The 24,763-nt window shown below is 41.6% G+C and overlaps 1 protein-coding gene across 1 annotated transcript in view; it reads right to left on the bottom strand.

Annotated features, from left to right (window-relative positions):
• Positions 1 to 3,065: 3,065 nt before the first annotated feature.
• Positions 3,066 to 24,763, bottom strand: part of Enpp1 (ectonucleotide pyrophosphatase/phosphodiesterase 1) — a 56,591-nt gene continuing 34,893 nt past the window's right edge. Inside the window, exons 12-25 of the mRNA XM_051164205.1 lie at positions 21,756 to 21,864; positions 20,248 to 20,379; positions 17,753 to 17,784; positions 17,118 to 17,245; positions 15,831 to 15,900; positions 15,040 to 15,127; positions 12,940 to 13,109; positions 12,016 to 12,067; positions 9,801 to 9,955; positions 9,189 to 9,318; positions 7,960 to 8,040; positions 7,057 to 7,189; positions 6,662 to 6,824; positions 3,066 to 3,984 (exon numbers count right to left, since the gene is read on the bottom strand). Coding sequence (XP_051020162.1) covers positions 3,814 to 3,984; positions 6,662 to 6,824; positions 7,057 to 7,189; positions 7,960 to 8,040; positions 9,189 to 9,318; positions 9,801 to 9,955; positions 12,016 to 12,067; positions 12,940 to 13,109; positions 15,040 to 15,127; positions 15,831 to 15,900; positions 17,118 to 17,245; positions 17,753 to 17,784; positions 20,248 to 20,379; positions 21,756 to 21,864 — 1,614 coding nt within the window. The 3' untranslated portion in view covers positions 3,066 to 3,813. The remainder of the gene's footprint in view (positions 3,985 to 6,661; positions 6,825 to 7,056; positions 7,190 to 7,959; positions 8,041 to 9,188; positions 9,319 to 9,800; positions 9,956 to 12,015; positions 12,068 to 12,939; positions 13,110 to 15,039; positions 15,128 to 15,830; positions 15,901 to 17,117; positions 17,246 to 17,752; positions 17,785 to 20,247; positions 20,380 to 21,755; positions 21,865 to 24,763) is intronic.

Below are 24,763 nucleotides of genomic sequence, written 5' to 3'. Positions count from 1 at the left end.
TGCATGCCTCACACCCTGACATGAGCTAAGCACAGCTTTGGAACTCGCTTCTGGTTCTGCTCTGGTTAAATATTAGCAGGTCCCTGTGTTAAAGTGGGCTGAGCAGAACACAATGGCCGTATCTTAGACACGCATGCAGGGCACTGCAGGTGCTTGTAACTTAATCTGCATGCGCAGCTCTTCAAACCGGCGACATTGTCTGGATACAGAGCAGTGGTAAGGTTCCAGGATTAGAGAAGTCACCCAAAATACTTTTAAAACAATGCAAATTTGAGCAATGAAACACATCCACTAGATGAAGAAACTTTGTCTCACTTAAAATACTTTCAACTTTTCCATGTTAAACTTCTAGTTCTGAGGCCTTTTTGCCACACACAACACATTGTTACACATATAGCTGTAAAGCTTTTGTGTGTGTGTGTGTGTACACACACATCAGACAGCATTTTTCTACATAGCCCAGGCTGGCCTTGAACTCACGATCCTTCTGCCTCAGCGCCCCAGTGCTGAGAGCACAGGCATGTGCCTCCATGCCCAGTTCTATAAATGTTTTCTATAGTGAAAATTATCTGGGCATTTGAAGATAAAATCCTTGAGATATCACTAACAGTCCTCTCGTCTTGTATAATACTGTTCTGTATCTTTACCATGTGAGTGAAGGCTGAAGTGAATTCTACTTCTGAATTCTGATCCTTTTTATTTTACGTCTATGAGTGTTTTTGCTCGCATGCACCATGTGCGTGTAGTGCCTGCAGGGGCCAGAAGAGGCTTCAGGACCCTCAACAACTGGAGTCAGACATCTGTGAGCCTTGATGTGGGTGCTGGGAAGTGAACGCAGTCCTCTGGAAGAGCAGTCAATGCTCTTAACTGCTGAGCCATCTCTCCAGGGGATGAATTTTGAATTTTTGGTAGATAACAAAATTGGAATTTTAAGCCAAAGCATTAATTCTTATTAAAACCTGAAATTGTCCCCTGAACTGATAATTTATACTTAGGCATAAAGTTATTTTGAAACAGTGTTGGTTGCGGGGGTGGGGTTGGAGTGAGCATTAGGTGAGGTCAGCTGCATTTTAAACTCATGGGATATAAGAAGTCTCTTCACAGAACAGGAGGAAGGAAAGGCTACTCTGGAAAGCAACGTGTGATCTCTGTGACATCCATATTGAATCTTCTGCTTGTACCAAGTCAGGACACACTTCGTGCATTCACAGTTTCTGCTAATAGGTACAACTTCTCTTCAACAGCCTTTTCTTTTCTTCACTCGTTGCTAAAAGTGGGCGGGACAAATGCAAAACCTCCACACTGAAGGGTTTTGCAGTTTTACAAGTGGGTGGGTGACCTTTCCTCCAGTATCTGACTATCACAGACACTGGAGCAATGGTCATGGGCACTTGCCTCCAAAGTGGATGCAAGGTACAGGCTGGCAGTGTCTATGGATCTCAAGTGAACTTTACTTCTTTTTCTCCTTCTAGCAACACAGCCATAGTCTAATGTCGACAACACATGTACAGGGTATCATTTTCTATGGGGAGCTCCGCCCCTCCCCCTCTGCCCGCTCCTTGCCCCCACACATAGCCATGTAGGAAAGCTGCCAAGGCTCAGCATATTAAAGTTTTATTAAGAAACCTATATTTCTTAGCATGGGCACGCCTATATCCTGTAGAAGAATATTTTTTTTTTGTCTTTTATAATATTTAGGCTGACCAAAACCAGTCCCCATTGTCCCTGCTTTGTAGCCCTGATAAACTTTAATTCAGTGCTTATGGATGCATTTACCCTCACCCCTTCCTCCTACAAGCTTCTACATGAAGGGTGGTTTGACTATTCCAACGTTCAAATGCCAGTTCCTCTAGTAGATAAGCACCATGCCCACAGGATAAAAGTTACTGTGCCTAACAACAGAAAAAAAAAAATCAAGGGGGACAAAACTCCTCTGGGAGAGGCAGTCATCTGCCCTATCTCATCATAGCTTAAAAAACATAAGGAATTGGTGAGACACTTCTACTGAAGCAAAACATGTTTGGGACAAAACACGTTTGCAAGACGTGTTTAGGACAAAGCCTTTGCATTACAAATAAAACCAATCCAGGAGGACTGGACAGAGGATAGGCAGACTTGAGTACCTCAGGACTCTAGAATAGTGTTGGACTATGTCCCACGGTTACCTTTTAGCTCATGTATCTGAGACTTGATGAGGAAGGAACAACATGAAAACACCAGAGTTGGGGGTAGGGGGACACGGCCTGATCTCCTCTCCCCATCCAAAGAGCAAGAAAAGGGCAAAGTAGGGCCCTTAAACTAGCAACTGCAAACACACATGAAACAAGTGAAAAAGTTGACACTCAATAGAAGTGATAAAAATTCTCAGCAAGGGAGATGGAGAGATGGCTCAGAGGTTAAGAGCACCGACTACTCTCCCAGAGGTCCTGAGTTCAATTCCCAGCAACCACATGGTGGCTCACAACCATCTATAATGTGATCCAATGTCCTCTTCTGGCCTGCAGGTGTATATGGAGGCACAACACTGTATACATAATAATAAATAAATAAATCTTTAAAAATAATCTCAGCAAGTAGAAGCATAAAAAATTAACATTTTAGAAATGAAACGATAGCTTATGTATAAAATTAGTGGGAAGGACCAACAGCAGAATGGAATGGATAAGATAAAATCAAACAAAGCATCAGAAAGAATGACAGGCAATACTAAAACTGAACAAGGAAAGAACAGACTGAAAATTATGTGCATCAGAGACAATGGGCTAAAAATAAAACGACGCTTTCTAAGTTTTATGTAAATTTTTTCTTGCAAGTTTTATTATCTGAACATCTTTATGGATGACACAAAAATGATTATCCCATGAAGAATGTATGAAAATCTTCGGTAGACTAATATCAAAAATGGACCCAGGAAACCTAGAATTTAACAAAGCCTTTGGAGGTTCACAGGGTAGAACAAAGGCATAATCAACGCTGAGGAAAAATTGCCTTCATTGTGTCATTCGCTGTTGTCTTCAGATCTACTCAGCTCCAAGCCAAGCTCAGAGCTGAGCCAGGCTACCTGTGGACCACAAGAGCCAACAAGTTCTCTGGTCATTCACCCGAATAAAACCCAATTTTAATGGACTAAGAGAGCCATTTTCAAGGCTGTTTTCAGTTTCTGTTTATTTCTCTGTGTGTGTGTATGTGTGTGTGTGTGTGTGTGTGTACAAATGTAGAGAACAACTTTTATAATAACTAGCAATACACGAGTCAAAAATTTCCCATCAAAGTCCAATTTGTGAGAGCCACTAAATCTGAAGAGATCCAATCACCATTTGTTTTAAAAGCACAAGACTAATGATTTGGCTTTTGGAGGAGGAGACAGAAAAGACAGAAATGGGGCCTCAAAATAATAGTTAAAACTGAAACTCCAAGTAAAAATTAATCCAGGACCACTTTCTATTTTTCAACGTGACATGGACTGCCCCATCCTTTAGTTAGCTTTGTCAACAATAATTCCACCACCAGGTCTGCAGACCATGTTCATGGCCCCTTCTCCCTGACCCAAGAGCACTTCTGGGTGTGAAGTAAAGCCCTGTTACTCCCAGTGTGCTAATAACACATCTAATTCTCACACAGGAAATCTGCACGACACAGGACAGGAACACCCCGCCAGTGTGCCGAGTCACCCTGCAGCCCAGAGATGCTGGCATCATGCAGGATTCCCAGTTTCAACTCCACTTGAGAGTTTCCAAACAATGCAAAAGTGTAACAGACGGTATAAAATATAAGATCCTCTGAAAAAGATTTCTGGTGCATTAAAAAAAATATTCAGTCTTCTTGGCTATAGATTGGCAAATGTGTTTTCAACCTCAGCAGGTCTGAAACTGACTCTTGACGCTCATGGTAGAAGCTGAGGCCAGTGATGAGCTCCACATCGGTGACCCGGGCTCTGTGCAACGTCAGCAACTCTTCGATCCACGAGGACTCCCGCTTCCCGTGCTGGAACGACAGAAGATGGGAGAGTCACCAGTGACACTCAGCCCACTTCTCAGTAAGGCCTCTCTCTTCCCAGTGTCTATACTTAGGACGTTACAGAGTGTGAGATGACAGAAGTCACAGGATCCATTTAGGGCATGAACCACACTTTTGAGTAGCATATTTTCCAATATGCACAACATACATGTCTGTTGAATGATATGTATAGAATTTGAGGGAAAGAAAACAAACTGAGAATAGATGGTTACATGTTGCATGGGTGCAAAAATAATTATTGCTGCAAGTTAAAACAAATACCGTAAGATGGCAACTATATAGCATGGTAGAGAAGAAATGGGAGTGGAGGGGCAGGGAATGGATTCAGTTTCTGGTTACATGAATGTGTTGTACTCCTTTCCCATATTGTTCTAGGGGAGTTATTTTATTTATTTTTTATTGAAATTTATTTATTTTGAAATGTCATACGAATAGATATTTTGCCCGCATGCATGATCTGTGCACCAAGACAGACAAGGTGACCGCTTCTCCCAGAACTAGAGCTACAGATGGTGGCTAGCTTCCATGTTGGTGCTAAGACTCCACCCCAGAGGTGCTGAAAAAGCAGCTGGTGCTCTTAACCACTGAGCCATCTCTCCCGCCCCTATGCTGGGGGGGGGGGGGGGTTAAAGATCAAGTACAAAGAGGCGAACAAGTGCATGATATAAACTCTAGGTACCGTAGGAAGGTGTTATCCTTATGGCTGCATGAAAATGGCACTGGGAAATAATGTGAAGGGCAATTTCACTCCTGAAGAGAGTCAAAACTTAGATGAGAGCGGAGCAGAACCACAGGCAGCCTTTCTGTGCAGTGGACGTAGAGATCATAGCTAAGTGAGGTAACATGGATAGAAACGATTCACCCATACACCGTAAGCATTTCTGAAAATGGCCATGGAAGGAAGTCAAAAACATGTCAAAAAGGCCTATGAGGCCAGTCGATGGCTCAGCAGGCAAAGGTCCTTGCTGCCACACGTCACTGCATGAGTTTAATCCCCTGGGCAAACGTGGGAGCAAGGAAAGAACCAATGCCTGAAAGCAGTTCTCTGAGATCAACATGGCATTTGCACGCACACACACGCATTATAAATAAATGTAATGGCTACATTCTTGGGACCTTATTACTTGAAAAATGACAGACAGACCTTTCCCATACAAAGCAGAGCAGCCACTTCCCACCAAGCTTCTTCCGTTTCCTTCTGCCTACTGCTCAGTTCATCCCTGGCCACAAGCCTCCCCTCTGGCTTTGAGGGGAGCAGCTGACTCCAAGAACTCCTCACCAGTAGGTAGTTTCCATTTGTTTCAACATTCACAAGTATGGGCAAAGAGTACGCATAAAGAGAGTGTCTCTTCAGGCAACTAATCTTTAGTCACTCCTCCAGAGGTGGAGCAGAAGGACCAGTGACTATGTGTGACACTCCTTAAAACAACCCTCTTTCTGGCTTACGTCCCGTATTTAGCATCTCCTAAGTATGCTGCCATTAACAAACTGGATACAATGTTTCCATCAACAAACGGAGGCGGTCCTTCTTGGAATGCCAGAGTAGAAGAAGGGAGGGATGCCTGACTCTTGACAGTCAACATCATTTTGATGAAAGAGTAAGTTTAGCACTGCTTTTTTTTTTTTTTTTTTGCAGGGGAGGGGGGTGTGCGGGGGTGCAGCGGGGGAAGCTTGGTACAAAATTCAAATGTGAAATCTAAAAAGCAGAAACCATTGTTAGCTCAGATAGTCCCAAATCACACGCTAAGCATGGTGGGACAGAAGAAAGGAACGGCTTGGGTCCCTACAGCACCACTGACTCACACAGCAGGGCACCAAAGCGGTTTACTGCTGAACCCCTGCTACAGGAGACTCCCTGTTCACTTCAGTCTCTGTATTGATGTTTCAGCTACTTGCTCCAGAACATACTTAATGTTTAGTACTTATTAAGCCATTCCTATGGGCTTATAAAACATACTGGGCAACTGGTGTACTTAATAACAATTTTATCTCTCAAGGAAAAGAAGGGATGAAGAAAATAAACAATTGCTCAACAACAAAAAAGCCTCCCGCTGGCATGACAAATACTATGTAAGAAAGATTTCCATAAAAAGTTACACGTGAAAACTTTCTTGAAGCGCTGTCTGACTACAACATTGCCCACTCATCTGTACTAGCGGAATTACAAGTCTAGTGTTGGAATATCAAAAAAATTCTTAACATAAAACAGTCTAGACTTTAGCAACTGATCCATATGAGAAGTTTCTGACCTGGTTTTTTAATGTTTGTAAAAATAAGGTATTCTTCTACAAAGATGTGTCTTTTTCAAAATCAATTTCAGAGCCACAGAGATGAAGACTGAGTGGGTAAGCCTGACTGCCTGAGGTCAATCCCTGAATCGCACATGGTGGAGGAAGAGACTCAACTCCTCACACCCATCCACGGGCCTCACATGCATGATGCACCAAGGCATGGGAGCCCAGAGATACTCTCTCTCAAAACATATTTAATAATATAATATAAAAACAAGGACTATGTGTAACACCATCATATAACTCTAAAGCCTATGTACACCTAGGGGTCTGTTTCTTCCAGAGTGTGAACAAATGTAAGACACACACACTTTCCACGTCAGTGTGTGAGGGCGGCAAGGAAGGCTGCTTACCGTGCAACTCTCAATGTTATCAGGCCTGTGAGGCAATATGAAGGCAGAGGAGTCCAAGCCTGCGCAATCTAAGGGAATCTGAGACCGTTGTTTGCAACTGGTGAGCACGATAAAGAAGTGAGTTGGAATCAGAAGTTCTTGGCTGCGGATGACTCTGCTGTTTCTGTAAAAATACACAACATACACTTTCATTAAGAACTATCTTTTGAGCCCAGTGTGGTGGCGCACGCCTTTAATCCCAGCACTCAGGGAGGCAGAGGCAGGTGGATCTCTTGAGTTCGAGGCCAGCTTAGTCTACAAAGCGAGTCCAGGATAGCCAAGAAAGCATAGAGAAACCTTGTCTAGGAAACCAAATAAATGAATAAACAAATAAATAGTATGAGATATGTTCTTACTGTTTCAGGGTCGCTAAGGAGTCGTAACGTCCGTCATAATCAAAGTCAAACACGGGACCGCTGACAACATTGATGCCGTTCTTCTCTTTGGTGTACCGCTGCAGTAGGGTGTCATGAAGGTACTGCCATATAACTGAAAGACAAGAGGAGATGCTACAGGGTCAAAAGGATGGCGTGCCCCGCCACTGTGTGAAACCAGCTAACGACACAAAGCAAAGGTAGTCTTTGTGATAAGTGAAGACTAGGTCAAGATTGGCTTAAGTCTTAGGGCCAGCCTCACCCCCCCAAAAAAAATCGATGACTCCCTTTTGGCTTTCAGAGGGACTAAAGGGCAAACATGGGATTCAGCCCTGTCCCTGTATTTAGAAATATGCACCGTAAGCTGTAGTAATGATCATGTGACCACAAGCACCAAAGCAGCAAGAACAATGATTCAGACTCAACTACTCATGTCTGAATTGGTCCTCTGTAAAATATACATGAATCATAGACAAAAATTGTCCTTATTTGTGGTATACTGTGATATTCTGTATCATAAGTTTACATAGAAATGCCTACTTACTCTTACAGGAATCAGATACTGAAATGGCTAATGATGCTATTCATTTAAAAAATAAAAATAACTACCCAAACTTTATTTATATAAGGAACCATACTGAAAAGTGATCTGTTAGTTGATGGGATTCACTAGGCAACTTTAGAGGAAATGCCATATACTTTTTTCCCAAAAATATTTGTAACATTTAAATACAAAGCAAACAGATACTAGAATGTATATGTGGTTTTTGTGTTCAAATACTTGAAGAATGCATTTGATAAGTGTACACTTGTAATAAAAACCATAAACTCTATTACATACCAACCAAATTTACATTTACTGAAACCATCATTAAAGGCTTTTACCTTGAAAACTCTGGTACATTGGCACTATATTAGAAGTAAGCAATGCTTCAGAATATATTTGAGTTGAAGCTCTATTTAGTCCTGTAAAGAAAAAAAAAGAAAGAAAGAGGACTCTTTCATACGGCAAAAGCAGTGTTTTGCAACTTCCTGTGGTGCAGACAGAAACATTTTACAAGTTAGCTGAGTGTCGTCTGCAACTTGTGAGAGCTGCCTAGGTTCTAGGAGAAGGAAACGCAATACATTTTCCCAAGTTCCTTAGAAAAATAAAAGATTTAAACTCATTTCTTTATTCTGATTACTTATCAAAGAAACACAAATTTTAATAAGAAAGCCCCAAGCTGTATATTGTCAAACTTTTACCTCATTTGTTTTATTCCAGCTGACAGAGTATTGTGTTTACAACCTTCTTAAACTTTTTTTTTTACAGTCAAAGGAAGAAAGTTCAGAAGTTCTGGCTTCAGCACACCTACCACCCAGAGAAAACCACCCGGGAGCCCACCCCAGCATGCCACACAAGGCTCCTTTGTGTAAAATGAGTTAGCTCTAACAGTCCAATGGCCAAGTTTTGTCTGTGGACACTTGCTGGGGGCTGGACTGGAAGCTGAGGGCTTGGAGACTTGGAGACTTTTTTTTTTTTTTTTTGGTTTTTAAGGCTGGCCTTAGAAAGTCTTCTTGTTGGGAGCCATCCCTTCAAAAGCGGCCATTCTGGAAGCTCAACAGCAATGGACAAGCTTAAGAAAGTGCCACCGTCACCTACTTCCTTCCTCAGTCACCTTCACCATTACCAAGCTGTACCTCCTTCCTAAGAACTGGACACAGCCTTTCACCCCCCACAGAGCTTTCAAGGAAATGCAGGAAAAAGGCATTTGCACCAGGTCAATCACTCCCCCAACACATAATGAGTCACACATTCAAGCCTTAGACCAATGTCACGTTTCCCACATTGTGTTCCTAATGTGTAATTTTCACTAGTAATTTTTATTTTTAAAAAGGGGAGGGAGAAAGCTTCACACAGTGTCACAGAATTCATGGAAGATATTTCTCACTCATTTATTTTATTACTTTCGTTTTTGCTATTGTTAATCTGATGCTGACACTTGGCCCAGAGATTCCCAAAGGCTAGGGATATTCTCTGGCAGTGACTCACATCTCAGAATCACGAGAGGTTTATGAGTAAGCTGAGAGAGAAGGGAAGGGAAAGCTATGGGGCAGAGGTGGGAGGTACTTACGCGGAGGCATGAGGAACCCGTAACTGAGCTTAGAATTGCTTTTATAAAAGGAACATTTGTGGGTGAGACTGGGAGGAATCCTAAGGTCCTGGTATAGACAGTTGGAAAAGTCCTCTGTAGAGAAACTGTCCTGAAGAACAAACAGTGACGAGTCAGCAAGTGTCACACGGGGAGCAGAGAAGGAAGCAGAACACTGCATGGCCCAGGCATGGAGTCACCACCCTCTCCAGCTTCCCATTGGCCTATGGGTGTTTTCTAGGAAAAGGACAAATGCTCTCAGGTAGTCCTTGTATGTGCAAACAGCTTCTGCTGTGATGGTTTTGTGTTTTGCTCATACACTGTAAGAGATAAAACTCTACTTCGTCTTTCATATCAGAAATCACAGGCAAAAGTTGCCGAAGAGAGGAGAAGAGCCACTGGGGCTGCAGCCAAAGTGGCTTCAAATGGCTTTGCTTAGCTAAGAAAACCAAACTCAAGCAGAATGAACAAGTATACCACCAACTACAGCAGTGTGCGACAATGAACATTGATGAGCACCAACCGTGGTGAATGCTACATACTAACGCCAGTAAGCTGCTTTCCACATAGTTGGAAGAGGTAACAGGTACTTGCATTACTGAGGATGGTGTAAGATGTCCAGAGGGGCATGAGGAGGTCCTGGCTGTATCCACTCACAAACTGTCGCTGGTAAAGAAGACAGATGCTGTGCTTCTTCTGCAGAATCCGGGGCCTTCCGTAGGGTAGAGTACTACCATCAATATCCGCTACTTGGGTCATAAGGGAAGAAGAGAACCACGCTTTATGTTATTTGGTGCCACACAATGGACAACTCATCTAACCCTCTCCTCTTTTAAGCATTAACCCTCTCCTCTTTTAAGCATCATTGGCGTAATGTTTTTGCGGCCTGTGTACAATTTACCCTTGTTCATTCAAATGCTGATTTCTCTGCCCCGCTGTCTGGTTTCCAGCTGGACACTGGGTTGTGATGTTGATTCTAAGTATCACCTGTCTCAAGTTTGTGTAAACATGCTCATCATTTGTTCTAGGGATTGCCAATAAAACACCAACCAGCCAATGCTGAGCAATACACAGAATAGGGCAGGATGTCTGGGACCAATGAGGGTTGGAGAACAAGAGAGGAAGTGGAGACTGAGCCAGGAGAGAGGACCAGGAAGCATCGGGAGGAATGAACTGGAGCTAGGACATCATTAAAAAGCAAGTACGGCTGGGAAATCTGAATGGAAGGAAACTAGACTGGCTTGGAGGGTTAGGATGGAGTAATTATTACTCAAGAGTGTGTTCTAGGCTAATTAAATAAATCATAGTCTCCGTGTATTGTTATTTGAGTACACAGCTGGTTAAAAAGTAACAACTGCGTTACTAATAATACGAATCAATATTAAATATTTATAATCTACAAAGGACACAAAGAAATTAGCTTTTAACCATAAATATGTAACAGATACTACAGAGTACAGAACCACACACAAACATGAATCCCTGAAACTTTGCCATTTTTACTGAAGTATCAGTGTTTTATAAAAGTATCACAAGAGAACACTACATTGAATAACTAGAAATTGTTGTTCATGAGGATTTACACTACTAAAAAAAGAAAAAATTCTTTTTGAGACAAAGTCTCATGTAGCCCAGGTTGGTCTCACAATCAGTGTGTATGTAGCCAAGGATGACCTTGAACTTCTGCCTCCTGGGTCCTGGCATTACAGGTGCATGACACCATGCCTAATTCTACATGGTGCTGGAGGACCAACCCAGGATTTCACAAGTACTGGCAATCAACCTACCAATTTAACTGCAGCAGAAGTCCCCTGAAATTCCTTAATATTATTTTAATCATTCTTCACTTGGTTAGTAGGTGAAGAAAACACACGTGGATATTTAGAAGGCAAACACTAAGAAGAAGTGACTGACACAGCGACACCTTGGACAGTGGCTTGATGGCCTTTTTCTAGGGCTTGGGTACATCACAGGACTATGGTCATCCTGTCTCCTACATCCTCTTAACAAGTAAGCCTGTACCTGCTTGACAGATGAGATGATGGAAGCCTGTAAGGAATAAACACTTTGCCCACCCTGTTGCTCCTGAGCCCACAAACTCAGCTCCAGAGTGGTCTGAGGCTATCAGTCTTTACCACACATTGTGTCACCATGGGGATAAAAGCTTTCCCCAATCCCAACAGTTACAAGAGTAATTTCACACAGAACGCCTCAACAAGGACTGGCGCAGAATTCAGCACTTTGTTCCAGCAAAGAGAAAGTATCAGTGAAATCATTTCAAGATCAATATTGGAGCAAAGTGACCCTGAGCGTCCAGGTCACAATTATGAAATGCTGCACCTGTCGCCTACAAAGCCATAGCCTTCATTGAAAAGTATGGGATAGGAGAGAGGAATGAATTTTTTAAATTAATAAAAACGTTGTGAGGAAGTGACTTTAGACAGATAAGCCAACCTATAACATCTTACAATTAATTAAGGACCAAGGAGACAGAAATTCACCAGGTATTTTAAATGGAAATCAAAGTGTTCTTATAAACCTACAAAAATGTTCAAAATTTCAAAAACACTTTCAACATGGTCTAAAAGACATGGTTTTCCCAAAACACGGTGTATACCTTTTCAGTGTAAAAATGACATTTCTTGCCTTATGACTAACAGACTGGACTATCTGGTGACAAAAACTCATCAAACGGCTCCCTGTTTTCTCATTCTCCTGGTTCTTTGTAAAGAACTCCCTGAACATCTCTGAAGCTTACACCAGGAAGGGCCTGCTTCCACATTTCAGACCTGAGGGTAGCACGCCTTACCATCTTCCGTGGTCAGATTAAAGTGTTCCTCAAAGTTCTCCATAGGATCAATCTACAAGGGATTTACAAAATAATTATTAAGGATTTAAAAGATATGCTTTAATTGTATACTATATCATTTCTGTAGCTTAACTAGTCCAAGAAAAAACAAAAAGAAAATTTAGCAAGTATCATATAAGTGAGAGGTTTTTTTTTTTTCCTTCTTCAACAAGAAGAGTGAAAGACAAGCAACGGCCATTGCAAAATGAGACAAAATTATCTCTGGCAATTCAACCTATAAATCTGCTTTACAATTCTGATCCAGATGCTAAGTCTAAATCAAAGGTAAAGCAAAAGAGAAAGCATGAAATAAATTCTGATTACTAACTTTACGAATGTTGTCCATTTGGCTCATAGACTGCTAGGTACTTTTACAACTAAGACATTAGCACTGTGTTTAGCACAGTACTTAGCATAGTACTTACAACTAATGAAAATGGAGCAGTGTATTATATCCATCTGAACAAAGAACATTTCGCTCCCCCTAAATCTGCAGTAGGTTATGGTTTATTTTAAAGAAGGAACATTCAGTAAATGGGTTTACTCCACTCAAAAGATTCTCTAGAATTCACTCCATCTGCCCCAAGGGGTCATAACACCCAGAAATAAAAACAGCTAAAGATGTAGAAGTTAGATAGGGAAATGGCAAATAAGTAGTCCTCTTCATGTGTTTTTAGTTAAAAGTAAATGTACAGGTGCTTAATAAACATGTTACATCCAACTTCTACATTTTAATTTCATCTCAGCTGGTTCAATAGCACATTCTACAGGAGGAGGGGGCGGAGAGGGAGAGACAGAGGAGACAGAGGGACAGGGACAGAGAGACAGAACGAGACATGTGTACACACACAATGTTAAGCTGCTAAGCGTTGCAGCTATACCTACCCAGGGGTCGCACGTGCATCCAAGGTTATCAGCTGTTGATCTGATTGGACACTGGGACACGGAGGAGCTCTCTTCTTTGGGATGACTTGGTGTGTAAACAGGCTTCTTTAGAAGGTGGTTAAGACTACCATGACTGCCATTGTTAGGAGCTGGGATCAAACCCAATAAATCTGCATAGTACCAAGAATGTGAAAGAGTTCGTCGGGAAGTTTTAAGACCAAACAAATAGATTTGTACCATGGGTTTCATTTTATTGTTTTAAATCCAATGTATTTTATTCTCTTTCTATTTAACTAGCATGGAAAAAGATAGAACACACTTGACTTTGAAATATAGGAATCTGGGGTCCTTTTACCCATATACATGGTTTTTATTAGTATTATTTTTAATTGTATGTGTGTGCACATGTGAGTATAGGTACCTGTGGAAGGCAGAAGAGGGTGTTGGATACCCTGCAGTTCGAATGTGATGCTGATGGTGGCGCTGGGAGCTGAATCTGAGTCATCTGGGAGAACTGAAGAGTCATCTCTCCATGCCAAATGTGGTGCTCTAATACTGACGTAAGTGCTATGCCACCAAAATGTCTGAACCTTTAATTTATGTAAGATTTATTTTAGGCAGATGGTTGCATATGCCTCCTGCCTTTCACCCCAGCAATCCGAGGCCGATCTGATCTAAACAGTGAGTCCCAGGACAGCCGAGGCTACACAAGGAAATCTTTTCTCAACAAACAAAGGAAAAGATTTATTTTATTTTTAATCATGTGTATGCGTGGGTCTATGTAAGTATGAGCACATGAGTCCTGGTGACAACAGAGGACATCTTTTCCCACAAGAGCTAGGGTTATAGGTGGTTGTTAGCCACCCAATATGGGTCCTGGGAAGCAAGCTCCGGTCTTCTGTACAAGCAGTGTTGGGTCTTGGTCACCGATTCAACTCTGGCCAGAACCTGCTGTTCTTAACACAGCGTGCAGCATATATGACACACTTTCCACAAAATCATCTTAACTTTGAGTGTGTAATAAATACAGTTAATCTGTGTTAAATAAGATCCGTGTGAACAGCTGTGGTGATATTCTTCAATTTAATCCTCAGAATGACTAAGTTATCACCACTATTTGGTAGGTGAGTGCTGAAAGTGTTTTACCTAAGTCATCACAGGGTGGGCTTGGGAATCAAGCACAGCTATACTTGAATCTAAGACTCACAAACTAATAGTAACAGATGCATGTATATCATAAAGCACTTACTTTACACAAGATATTACTCTAGTGGGGTGAGGATCTATACACTCAAGTTCATAAGTACTCGAGAAAAGACATAGCTAACACTCTGAAAATGCCCAATACTACTATCAAGAAAAAGAAAAAATTCAGGGCCTGGAGAGATGGCTTAGCTCTTCAGAGTTGTTACACTCCTTCCAGAGAACCCACATACAGTCTCCAGTACCCACATCAGGTGACTCACAGCCACCGCCACTGGGAACTCCAGCTCTAGGGGGCGGGGGGCAGAGGGAGAGATGCCCTCTTCTGGCCTCTGTGGGCACCCCCACACACTTGACACACATCCACATGGATACATATGCAGAAACACACACACACACACACACACACACACACAAACAATTTTTAAGAAAAGAAATAACATTTTAAAGTGCAAACTTCCACCATAAATCCACCAATCCAGAAGTCAGGGGTCAAGCAAGTAATACTCATCATGAAACTTCCTTTCCATTCTACTGACATTGTCATCCATTTAACTAGCATTGGTATCAGAGATGCTGGTGTTCTCGACACCTCTTAATGCCCCCAAACTCTTTTCAACCGTTTCCACCACTGCTGAGTCCAACATCATATAGTCTAGCCCCAGGCTCTGAGTGTTGGACTTTTATCATGCGTTGTGTAAATGGGACTTCAATGAGTCATAAGATGGCATGCTCTGCATGGCCTTCCAGTGGCCCCCGGTCAGGAGAAAAAAAAAATGTTGAAAGACAAGGATCTTTCTTGCTTCATGAGCACGCCTGCAGCTAGTGCCGCTGTGCCAAGGGTGCGCCCTCCTCCACCTGGCTTCAGAAGACAGGAAATGTACTGTTCACACTTACCACACATTAAGTTATAGACTTCAATATTTTCAAAGGAGTCAACTTCAGCGCCGTGCTTGAAGGCAGGTCCGTAGCCAATAAAGAGAGCCTGAGTTTGCCGGAAATGTAAAGGATTATCAGTTTCATTCAGTTATGCACGGAGCTGTTCAAATTTTTTTATCGTCTGTATTACACACATGTATGTGTGCACACATGCATATGTATATAAGTGCCTTATAAGAAGGGGAACACTGTGCTCAGTGGGCTGTCTTAGATACTGTTTTAATATTCATTGTATATGTGACTTAGATACCTAGAATATTTCTTTTACTACAATTTTCAGCTCGATGATCAGAACTGAATGAATGATGAAATTTTATTTTTAATCTATGAAATGGGACAAACACCTCACATTACCCACCTCATAAAGTAGTACAGAAATTTTTGATCACTATCACAACTACATTCAGAAAAAAAAAAAATTAAAGCACCAAGCAACAATGGTGTTACCTCCCTTCAGATCATAAACATAGCAGCCTCTCATCAACCGAATCACTGACTTTTACCATGAGCCAAGAGAGTTCACAGAGCACAGATACATTCGGCATGCCCATTAGCCACTTAGGAAGGCGGCCAATGACTTATGTCCACGGAAACACTAACAACCTAACAAACTCTCTAACTCTTCCCAAAGAAAAAAAGCTCAATAACCATCTTTCACTATACATCCAGCTCGTTTTTAAGACTCAGATTTTATTTACCTGCCTTTCTTTGGGTTAATCCTATCGGTGGAGCATAAGAGCTTTACTCACTTGCATATTTGAAAACAGGTTGTCAGAGCCATGAAATCCACTTCCACAACGTTTCCCTTCTGATGAACTCCTAAATTTTGACACATATAAATCAGTAACGTAATCCTAGCCATTGGACAAAACATGAAGCACACCACCACTTTCTTCATAAAAAACAAGTGGTAACTATACATCAACATAAACGAAATAAAACCACCTCAGTATGAAAACTCCTGGGTTTGTCCTTTACACTGTTTCACTAGGAGCTGAATTGTTCACGAAACAAAAGGCAGAGGTGACCAAACCTTAGCACAGAGACAGAGGGGAGGGTCTTGGAAAGCTGACTGTGGTGTGGCTATGCAGCTGTGACTGCAAAGAATCTCATTAATTGTCACTCCACTTGGTTTCAACTCCCATTGTGTGTTGTCTGTAAAACCTCAGTGATGATATGGCTTATAAAATGGCTTATAGTTTTGCTGTTGTTGGAGGTACTGGGGATTGAACCCAGGGCCTTGGATGTGGTAGGCAAGAACCTTACTACTCAGCTATATGCCCAGCCCTCATATACAGTATTTAGATAGTCACCATATACCAAACCCCCTCAAGGGTAATTAATGACTGCCCCACTCATGTATCTTGTGGATGTCTAGCTCTCCAATAGGGAGGAGAGGGCACGACTGAGTTGACAAAGCTTGGTTTCGCTGCTCAAGAACTGTATGGCAGGGACATCTGTCACAATTAATGATTTTGTGGGTGACTACCAAAATATTTAATGCTCAAGTTTTGCGATATGAGCATTATCAATCATGCAGACATTTAGGTGAGTACCCCAACAGGCTGAAGTTTCTTGATGGGTTGGTATAAGAAAATGAAAGAGAGCGGCTGTGTTTGATAAAGACACTTGCTTGTTGTAAAGTGCATTCACAATTGCCAACTTCGGAAGGGTTGTTAGAAATGACTGTTATATAGAAGAGACATGGTGTAGCACACTAATACAGATTATTCGAAACTATCGATACGGATGTGAGAAGCCAGAGCAACGGTTCTGAGTCAGAGCTGATCGCTTCTCCCCAGGAGGTGCTAGATATGTCTAGAAACATTTCAGACTGTCAGAAGTGGAGAAAGAATGTTTAAAAACGAGTCTAGGTGCCTGCCAAATTTCCTACAATGAACCATGCGGCTCACGGTGACAAGAATTAGCCAGTTCCAAACGTTTAGAGTTTAAAGCTAGAATGAAGAGCGTCCTACATGCACTGTTAGAAAGGGACCAGTCTTCCCCTCAAGTGGATACGTAGCTCCATAACTTACAACGCAAGCTGCCACTGCGGGTCCAGATAGAATGTCAGCGGCTCGATCCTGTCGTTTTTAGCGAAGTGCAAGCGCTTGGGTAAGAAGTGCTTCAGGTAAGGCCTGAAGTGCTGGTTTGGTTCCCGGCACTGGTGTGGCAAAAGAACAAAAGACAAAACAAAACGGCTATTCTAGCATGATCTGGGACACAAATATCTCTTTAACTTCAGGCAGACATCACTCGCAAGCATTTTTACCAGGTGCAGGCAGGAAACTAATGGTTCCTGCTAGTTACGGAATTTGAATGGTAGTTGCTACTTCTGCTGGGTATGATAATGAGTACTGAGCAGAAGGCCCAGGGCTCTTAGAGCATCACTGGGTCACAGTGGGGCGGCAACTGATGCACTTACTTCACATGCCCCATTCAATGCAACTATATAAAATTCTTCAATATTTAAAGTGTATCAGATATGAAATATAACATAATGAAGCCCAACTCTAGGACAAAGAGTATGTTTTTAAGATAATATTTAGTATAAACCAAATAAAAACCAAGATTAGGGATGTGAAGTTCAGTGGGACACAATTACCTGTCATGTGTATTACCCAAACCAACAACAACTAAAGAATTTTTTAAACAAAATTAATATACTCACAGAAAGATTTTTTGCGAGGCCTTCATAATTAACTGAAGAGACAAACAAAAGAATTAATCTCTAATAATCTGCTATAGTTAAAAGTACAAATAATACAAGATGTGCACTGCTTTATTGCCACACTCACACTCATTAGTAAAATACCAACGCATATTTTTGCTTTCCTTTTTTTTTTTTTTTTTTTTTTAAGAGAACAGGATCTCATGTTGGCCTCAAATTCCTTATATAGCTGAGGATGTCGTTGAACTTCTAATCCTCCCACCCACATCTCTGGGACTACAGGCATGTTCCACTATGCCCAACTTGTGCAGTTATTTGGATCAAACCCAGGGTTTCATGAAAACTAAGCAAGCTCTCTCCCAGTGGAGCTACGTCGCCAGCCCGAAAGCTGCTTTTAAACAGTTCGCCCGATGCATCATTGCATGGACACTGGAAAGAACAGACGAGTCCTTAGGTATCACTCTGTCCTGACGGCCAAGGAAACAGGTCACACCGTTCCATTGTCTATCTACCCATCTATCTGTGCATCCATATGCTTCCTCAGTCATCTATCTAACTCTTCATTTGTCCGTCAGTCCAAACACTGATCTATCCAAGTATCTGTCTGTACAATCCACCCACTTAGATCTAGCATGATGTCACTGTGCAATAATAAACATACTTGCTTTTGATACATTACAGACAGTGCTCAGGAAGACATACTCCAAACCTAACAAGGTGTCTCTACAGAGAAGAAATGAGTTGTGACACAGAGAAGGAAATGAATGGCCTTTTTTTTTTTTTTTTTACTTATTTCACAATTCAGTGACAATTGTAGAATTTTCAAATGAAACAGACACAAATGATAAGGCAGGTAGATTAGTGTAAAAGCTAGATTTAAATGGTAAGTTCACTAGATTTGCCTACTGTTCTTTGTGCTATATATCAGTAACTGTCGAGTTTTCTAAAATCCCCTTTACGCCTGTTTTTAGGAACATAGATTTTGGAGAAAACTGCCCATGTAAATAAATCAATAGTGTATGTATATAGATAAATTGATACACAGCTGTTGCTTTAATTTGGACACTTTGTAGTCCTAACTGAAATGAAGTTGAAGCTAAGGCTTGGCCACGTGCCAAACAGCACTCAGGAACGTCAATCTATATGCTAATATCAGCCACCCAAAAGGTCAATGTCACTCAGGAATATCATCAGTCTACCTGTTTTCTAATAGGTTATTAACCAGGCACAGTCACGCCCCAGTATCCACAAAAACTATTTCTAGGCCCTTCCTAGAGATCCTAACATCCTCAGATGCCCAAATCTTTGCATATAACTTACATGATCTTTCTGTATATTTTAACTCATCTCCGCATTACTATAATGTTGAAGGAATCTCCTGTGTGTTGTATGGATGAAACACCTGTCAGTTAAGAAAAAAACTACAGCCTATGGCTGAGGCAGGAAATGGGTGGGGCATCTGGCAGGCAGAAGGCATTCTGGGATAGAGCGAGGTGCCCAGGATTGCTATGAAATGTGAGGAGGAAGAACACATGGTACCTGAGCTCACGCAACCAGCCACCTGGCAAAATGTAGACTAGCATAATGGGTTATTTGAAGTCAGGAGCTAGTCAGAGAAGAGCCTAGCTATATGGCCTGGGTATCTGAAGATAATGATTGAGTCTCATAAGTTATTATTCCAGGAGCTTGGGAAAGAGAGGAAAAACCTCCTCCTAACTATAATGCCTAAGATGCTACAAGTGACAGGCCACTAATTATCAGACTGTATTATTTAGAGAATAGTGACAACAAAATAGCCAACTGTTTCTACTGAGATTATTTCATTGCAGAACCCAAACCTAACCCAATCTTGACAACCCAGATACATTTATATTACCATTGGAAAACTAGTTGTAGCAAACAGATAAAACCAAAGATGGAAATCAAAAGGGTCAGTAGAGATGAGGAACAGCTATGCAGTGAGCTTGAGCTGCAGAATAATAATTATCTTTAAATATGTCTTGCCGGTCTGGTATTCCAAGGCAATCAGGAGAGAAAATAAAATTACTCGTCTTTCCATGTGTAAAAGGCATGTGCTATGGCTTTGGAAAATTGTTTAAGGAAACCATTTCTTAGTAAAGAAACTGACTGCCTACAGAATGAATAAAAATTTCTGCTGCATTGCTCTTCACAACATAATATTATTATAAAATGATGAGATATTTGAATGGAATGCTGTTAATTTATCTAACCTTTAAAAATACAGTTGAACTTTTCCCGCAAACAGTGCACAAAATTTAAAAAGCAAGCCACGGGCCGTAATATGAAACTATATTAAAATTGCCAAGTAATGTTTAGTCCAAGAACATAAAGCTGGTGAGTGGTTCAACTATCTTCACCCCGATGAAACTCCCTGAAGTAGAGACTTAACCGTGCTCTCCTAAGGCCGGCCCAGAGTGATGGGATGCATTTGCTTCCTCTAGTGACAGCGAAGGGTGACAAGTGGCTGCACTCACATGAATAGTACTTTTCTGGAACATCAGAGGGTCTCAGCCGAGCAGCAGGTCCATAGACAACTCTGACGTCGTTCACATCGCCCAGATACTTATTGAGGTACACGTACTTCTTACAACTGCCCTGCTCCATGCCTGGGAGGAAGAAGTCACAGAATGTGTCACCCCACCACTGAAGAGGGCAACATATAAAGCTTATTCTTTCACTCTTCCAGAATCGGTTTTGTCCCTTCCTTGTTGTTTTGTTGAGGCAGGGTCTCTGTATTTAGTCCTGGGACTCACTACGTTAGACCAGGCTAGCCTGGATCTCACAGAGACCTCCCTGTCTCGGCCAACCAACACTTCCAGAATTTAACTTATTATCTATCTACACACATAGAATTTAGTACTCACAATAATTGAACACCTGATAAGGCACAAAATGCCAGCTAGATGCACAACTGCACGTTTTCACTGTATTTTTCTTTTTAACTATTATTTTTAATTGTGTATATGTGCGTGTGCCTACATGACGTATGTGTGTGTATGTATGTGTATATATATGGACTTCATCCCCACGTGTGGCATTTAATTGCATGTTCCTTTTTACTGATATCCTATGACATGACCATGTGAGTAAAGCAGGATGTCTTTCCACAGTTGAAGATGGCAATTTACCCCAAATCACCTCATATTAACCTGGAGTATATGCGGGAAGCAGGAGATCCCCGGGCATGTAGTGTTAGCCCTGTTTCCTAAGACAACTTTCTACAACTATTTCGGAAGCAAAAACAAGTGCTATTAACAAAAGGAAACAAAAAGAACCTGTTTTCTATTTTATTGTGTGGATGGTGCTCTGGAGACCCAAAGCTGTATATAATCATGTGTCACAGAAACTGCACGTAGGGGCCAGAGAAATAGCTCAGCTGGATCAGGCACTTCTACAAACCTAACATCCTTAACTCTACCCCCGGAACCCATGGTGGAAGGAGAGACTGACTCCCAAAAGTTGATCTCTGACCTCCACATTCACACCATGATGCATGTGTGTTCACACAAGTAATTCATTAAATTAACACTGTTAATAAACTGCATTGTGAGAAACTGAATTAAAAGTAATATGTACCACCTCCAAAGTCAGATTGATCATGCTAAAACAAACTGAGGAGATAAGTAAGAATGTGTCCCAATTAAAGCTAAATTGTAGTTACCCAATCAATTACCCAAGTTAATCCTGGAGACTATTTTTAGCACTTTAAATTCCAGTGTAGAATTTTTCAAATCAGAAATTAGGTTATGACTGACTACATAAGTTTATCTAATTTTACACTTTACTTATAGTCTATATTTAATGTATGTTCCATTAAAACCTATCCACAAGACACCACATTTTAAAAATGTTTTACCTACAACATCCTGTAAAAATAATGAAACAAAAATCAATCAAGCCAACTTTAAGAAAAAAAAAACAAAAAACAACAACAAAAAAACTACCATTTAATCTACAGAGTAAATGAATAAGCCCAGATTACCATGGTCTGAAATGAGGATGAGGTTCAGGCACTTGTCCAAACTAAGGTCCTTCAGGCCGTCCATCAGCATGCCCACCATCTTGTCAACCTTCTGTAAGGCCTTGATGACCTAGAATGGGAAGCATCTTTGAGTGATGCTCACTATATTAATGCTATTTCTATATAATCATGATCTACTGGAAGGGAGGCAGGGAGGAAGAAAGGAAGAGAGGGAGGGAGAGAGGGAGGAAGGAATAGCAAAAGGGAGGGAGGAAGAGAAGAAGGGACTATTGAGGCATTGATAAACTATGATAAATTCAAATTAGACCAATACAGGTCAAGACAACAAAACATCTGCCAACCATTAAAAATTGTATGTCCCGGATGGCCCAGATTCCATATTTAACCATATAGCCTGGGCTACCATTAGCTAGTCCCTCCTAAGATTCAAGTATCAAACTCAAACAAGACTCAATTAAACCAAAATAATGCTCACTCGAGTCTGCAGTGCCCGAGCAGAAACCAGTGCATTCTTAAACTAGCATTTCACGTTCCACTATCAATGTCTTTTTGAATGTTTTAATCATTTAAATGGTCACTGTATGAGCAATGTCTCCTGATTTTCAAAGGGGTTAATGTTAATGCTTAAATGCTTCATATACTTCTATGTACTAAAAAAAATACAATTCTCAGGAACAGAACCTCTTATTCCCTTACAAAATGCACATATTTTGTACACTGATATCCAAGGCCACAGAAGGGCTAGAGTTTGGGTAAGCGGCTTTGTGGCATTTTCTTTTCCCCATGCCTTATAAAGCCACCCAGAGAAAGTCTTGCCTGTATTTTCTGTGCTCTATCTTTTCTTATAGCTTGTATGCCTCACTTCATTATGAGACAAGGTCCCTCAATATGGTCCTCTACTCACAGGAAGACAGCCAAACGACATGGGTTTTTAATTTTAAATATCAAGGTGATTTTGAGGTGCCAGTAACACTGAGAGTGAACAGAGTTTATAAGTTGAGGAATATGATTTGAAAAGTAGTGGGCTCATTCAGAACAAAGATAATCAGAAAAACAGGAAAATCAGCAAGTTAAAAAGGGTTGCACAGTATTAATTATATGATAAACAAACAAACAAAAAATGTTTTTTGCCAAAGTGACCTTGTGATGGGCCTTATATATCAGTGAAATAACACAAATTAATAACTAAAGCAACGAAAATCACACTGGCTGCCTTGTCAGTTGTTCACACCATGGCAGTAAGCGTGAGAAGACCTGTTAGGATGTCACTAAGTTCTGTCACACTTCTTCATAGCCCCGCCTCTACACGGACCATGTCTGCTTTACTGATGACAGAGTGAACACAGGGTACAGTGAGGGTGCTAACTGCCATGGAGCTGCTGGGCACATATTTTGATGGAAAGACTACGGAGGACAGAAACGGACCTGACTGAGGACCAATTTCCCCCTCTTTCATCTAATAGGAAAGCAACACAAAATAGTATCTGCTCTTTCAAAGGTTTCAAGTCCATGCCAGACACAGGGCCAGACAAACAGGGGAAGATGGTCTATTCAGAGATTTAAATTCAAGTGGGTGGGGAAACGCTGCCTATTCCCTATTATAGCAACCGTCCTGCATTTAGACTGAGGAGCACAGACAGGGTTACATCTGTGCCCACAGTAGACATGGCAGACAAGGCTTCTATCTGAATGAATGATAAAGAATCCTCAGGACTCACAAACTACCCTACCCCCACCTAGGTCACCTGGGCAGGGAGCTAACCTGAATGTGGGGTAAGACTTTATCTACTAAGGAAGAGTGTGATTTTGTATCTTCCTTCTAGACTCATGGGAGGAGAGAGACAACTAGATCTTCATCCTATTATGGCCACCAGGATTCCCAAGTCCTTAGTTTCTATCTTTATTCACATCTTGGGTCACAGAAAAGAAGTCACGCCTCAGAAGAAAACAGAACATGGATGGACAGAGGAAGCAGCTCAGGTCACCTTGGGTACTGATTCCTTGACATGCAAATGGCATTGTGATGTGAACTCTGAAAAGCACTAAGTGGTGCTTTAAACTAAAGCCTTGGTTGGTGCTTCAGACTCCATAGACCACTCTGGGCCCTGGTTAGTTGGCTCTTCTTGTGGACCTCTTGTCACCTCTAGGTCCTTCTATCCTTCCCCCCACTTTTCCACTAGACTCCCTATGCTTCGCCCAATGTTTGGCTGTGAGTCTCAGCATCTGCTTCAAACTGCTGCTGGGTGGAACTTCTCGGAGGACAACTATGATAGGCTCCTGTCTGAAAGCATAGCAGAGTATGTTAGTAGTGTCAAGAATTGGCTCTCTCTCCCATGGGATGGGACTTGAGTTGGGCCAGGCATTGGTTCGACCGTCTCTCATTCTCTGCTCTATCTGTTCTATCTTTATCCCTGCATGTCTTATAGGCAGGGCAGGTTTTGGATTGAAGTTTGTGTGGGTGGGTTGGTGTTCTCCTCCCACCAGTAGGACCTAGCTCCTCTACATAGATACAGATGATGGGCATCTCAGGCTTCACGTGGGTCTACTAGTAAGGGGAGCAGGGCCTGTCTCTGACATAGATTCTGTTGCCTGCTTTTTTATCACTTCTCCATGATGGGACTGCCATGCCAGGCCACTGGGGCAGAGAGCAAACTAAGTCCCGATATGATTTGTAAGCTGGAGTAGGGGAGTAGGGGAAGGGGGAATGGGGGACGGAGGGTGGGACTGGGAGGAGGGGAGGGAAGTGGCTACAACCAGGACACAAAATGAATAAATAAAATTAAAATTAAAAAACTTAGCCAAGAGAAGGCTGAGTTTCTAAGTCATAGCTGATCAAAGAAGACCCACCATGACCTTCACTCCCTAGTTACTGGTCCCCATCTCTAGTGCCGCAGTGACTAACATAAATAATTATCGTTTGCCCAGTCCTTCACTTTTGATAGTGTCTTTCATCTTGTCAAGTCCCAGCTCTCTTATAAACATGGCTCTCGGGCAAGAGAGTATTTCCC

The sequence above is a fragment of the Acomys russatus genome, chromosome 21, assembly GCF_903995435.1.
Source record: "Acomys russatus chromosome 21, mAcoRus1.1, whole genome shotgun sequence".
Classification (NCBI taxonomy): domain Eukaryota; kingdom Metazoa; phylum Chordata; class Mammalia; order Rodentia; family Muridae; genus Acomys; species Acomys russatus.
The sequence above is the reverse complement of the archived record's forward strand: the minus strand, read 5'-3'. Positions and strand labels throughout refer to the sequence as shown.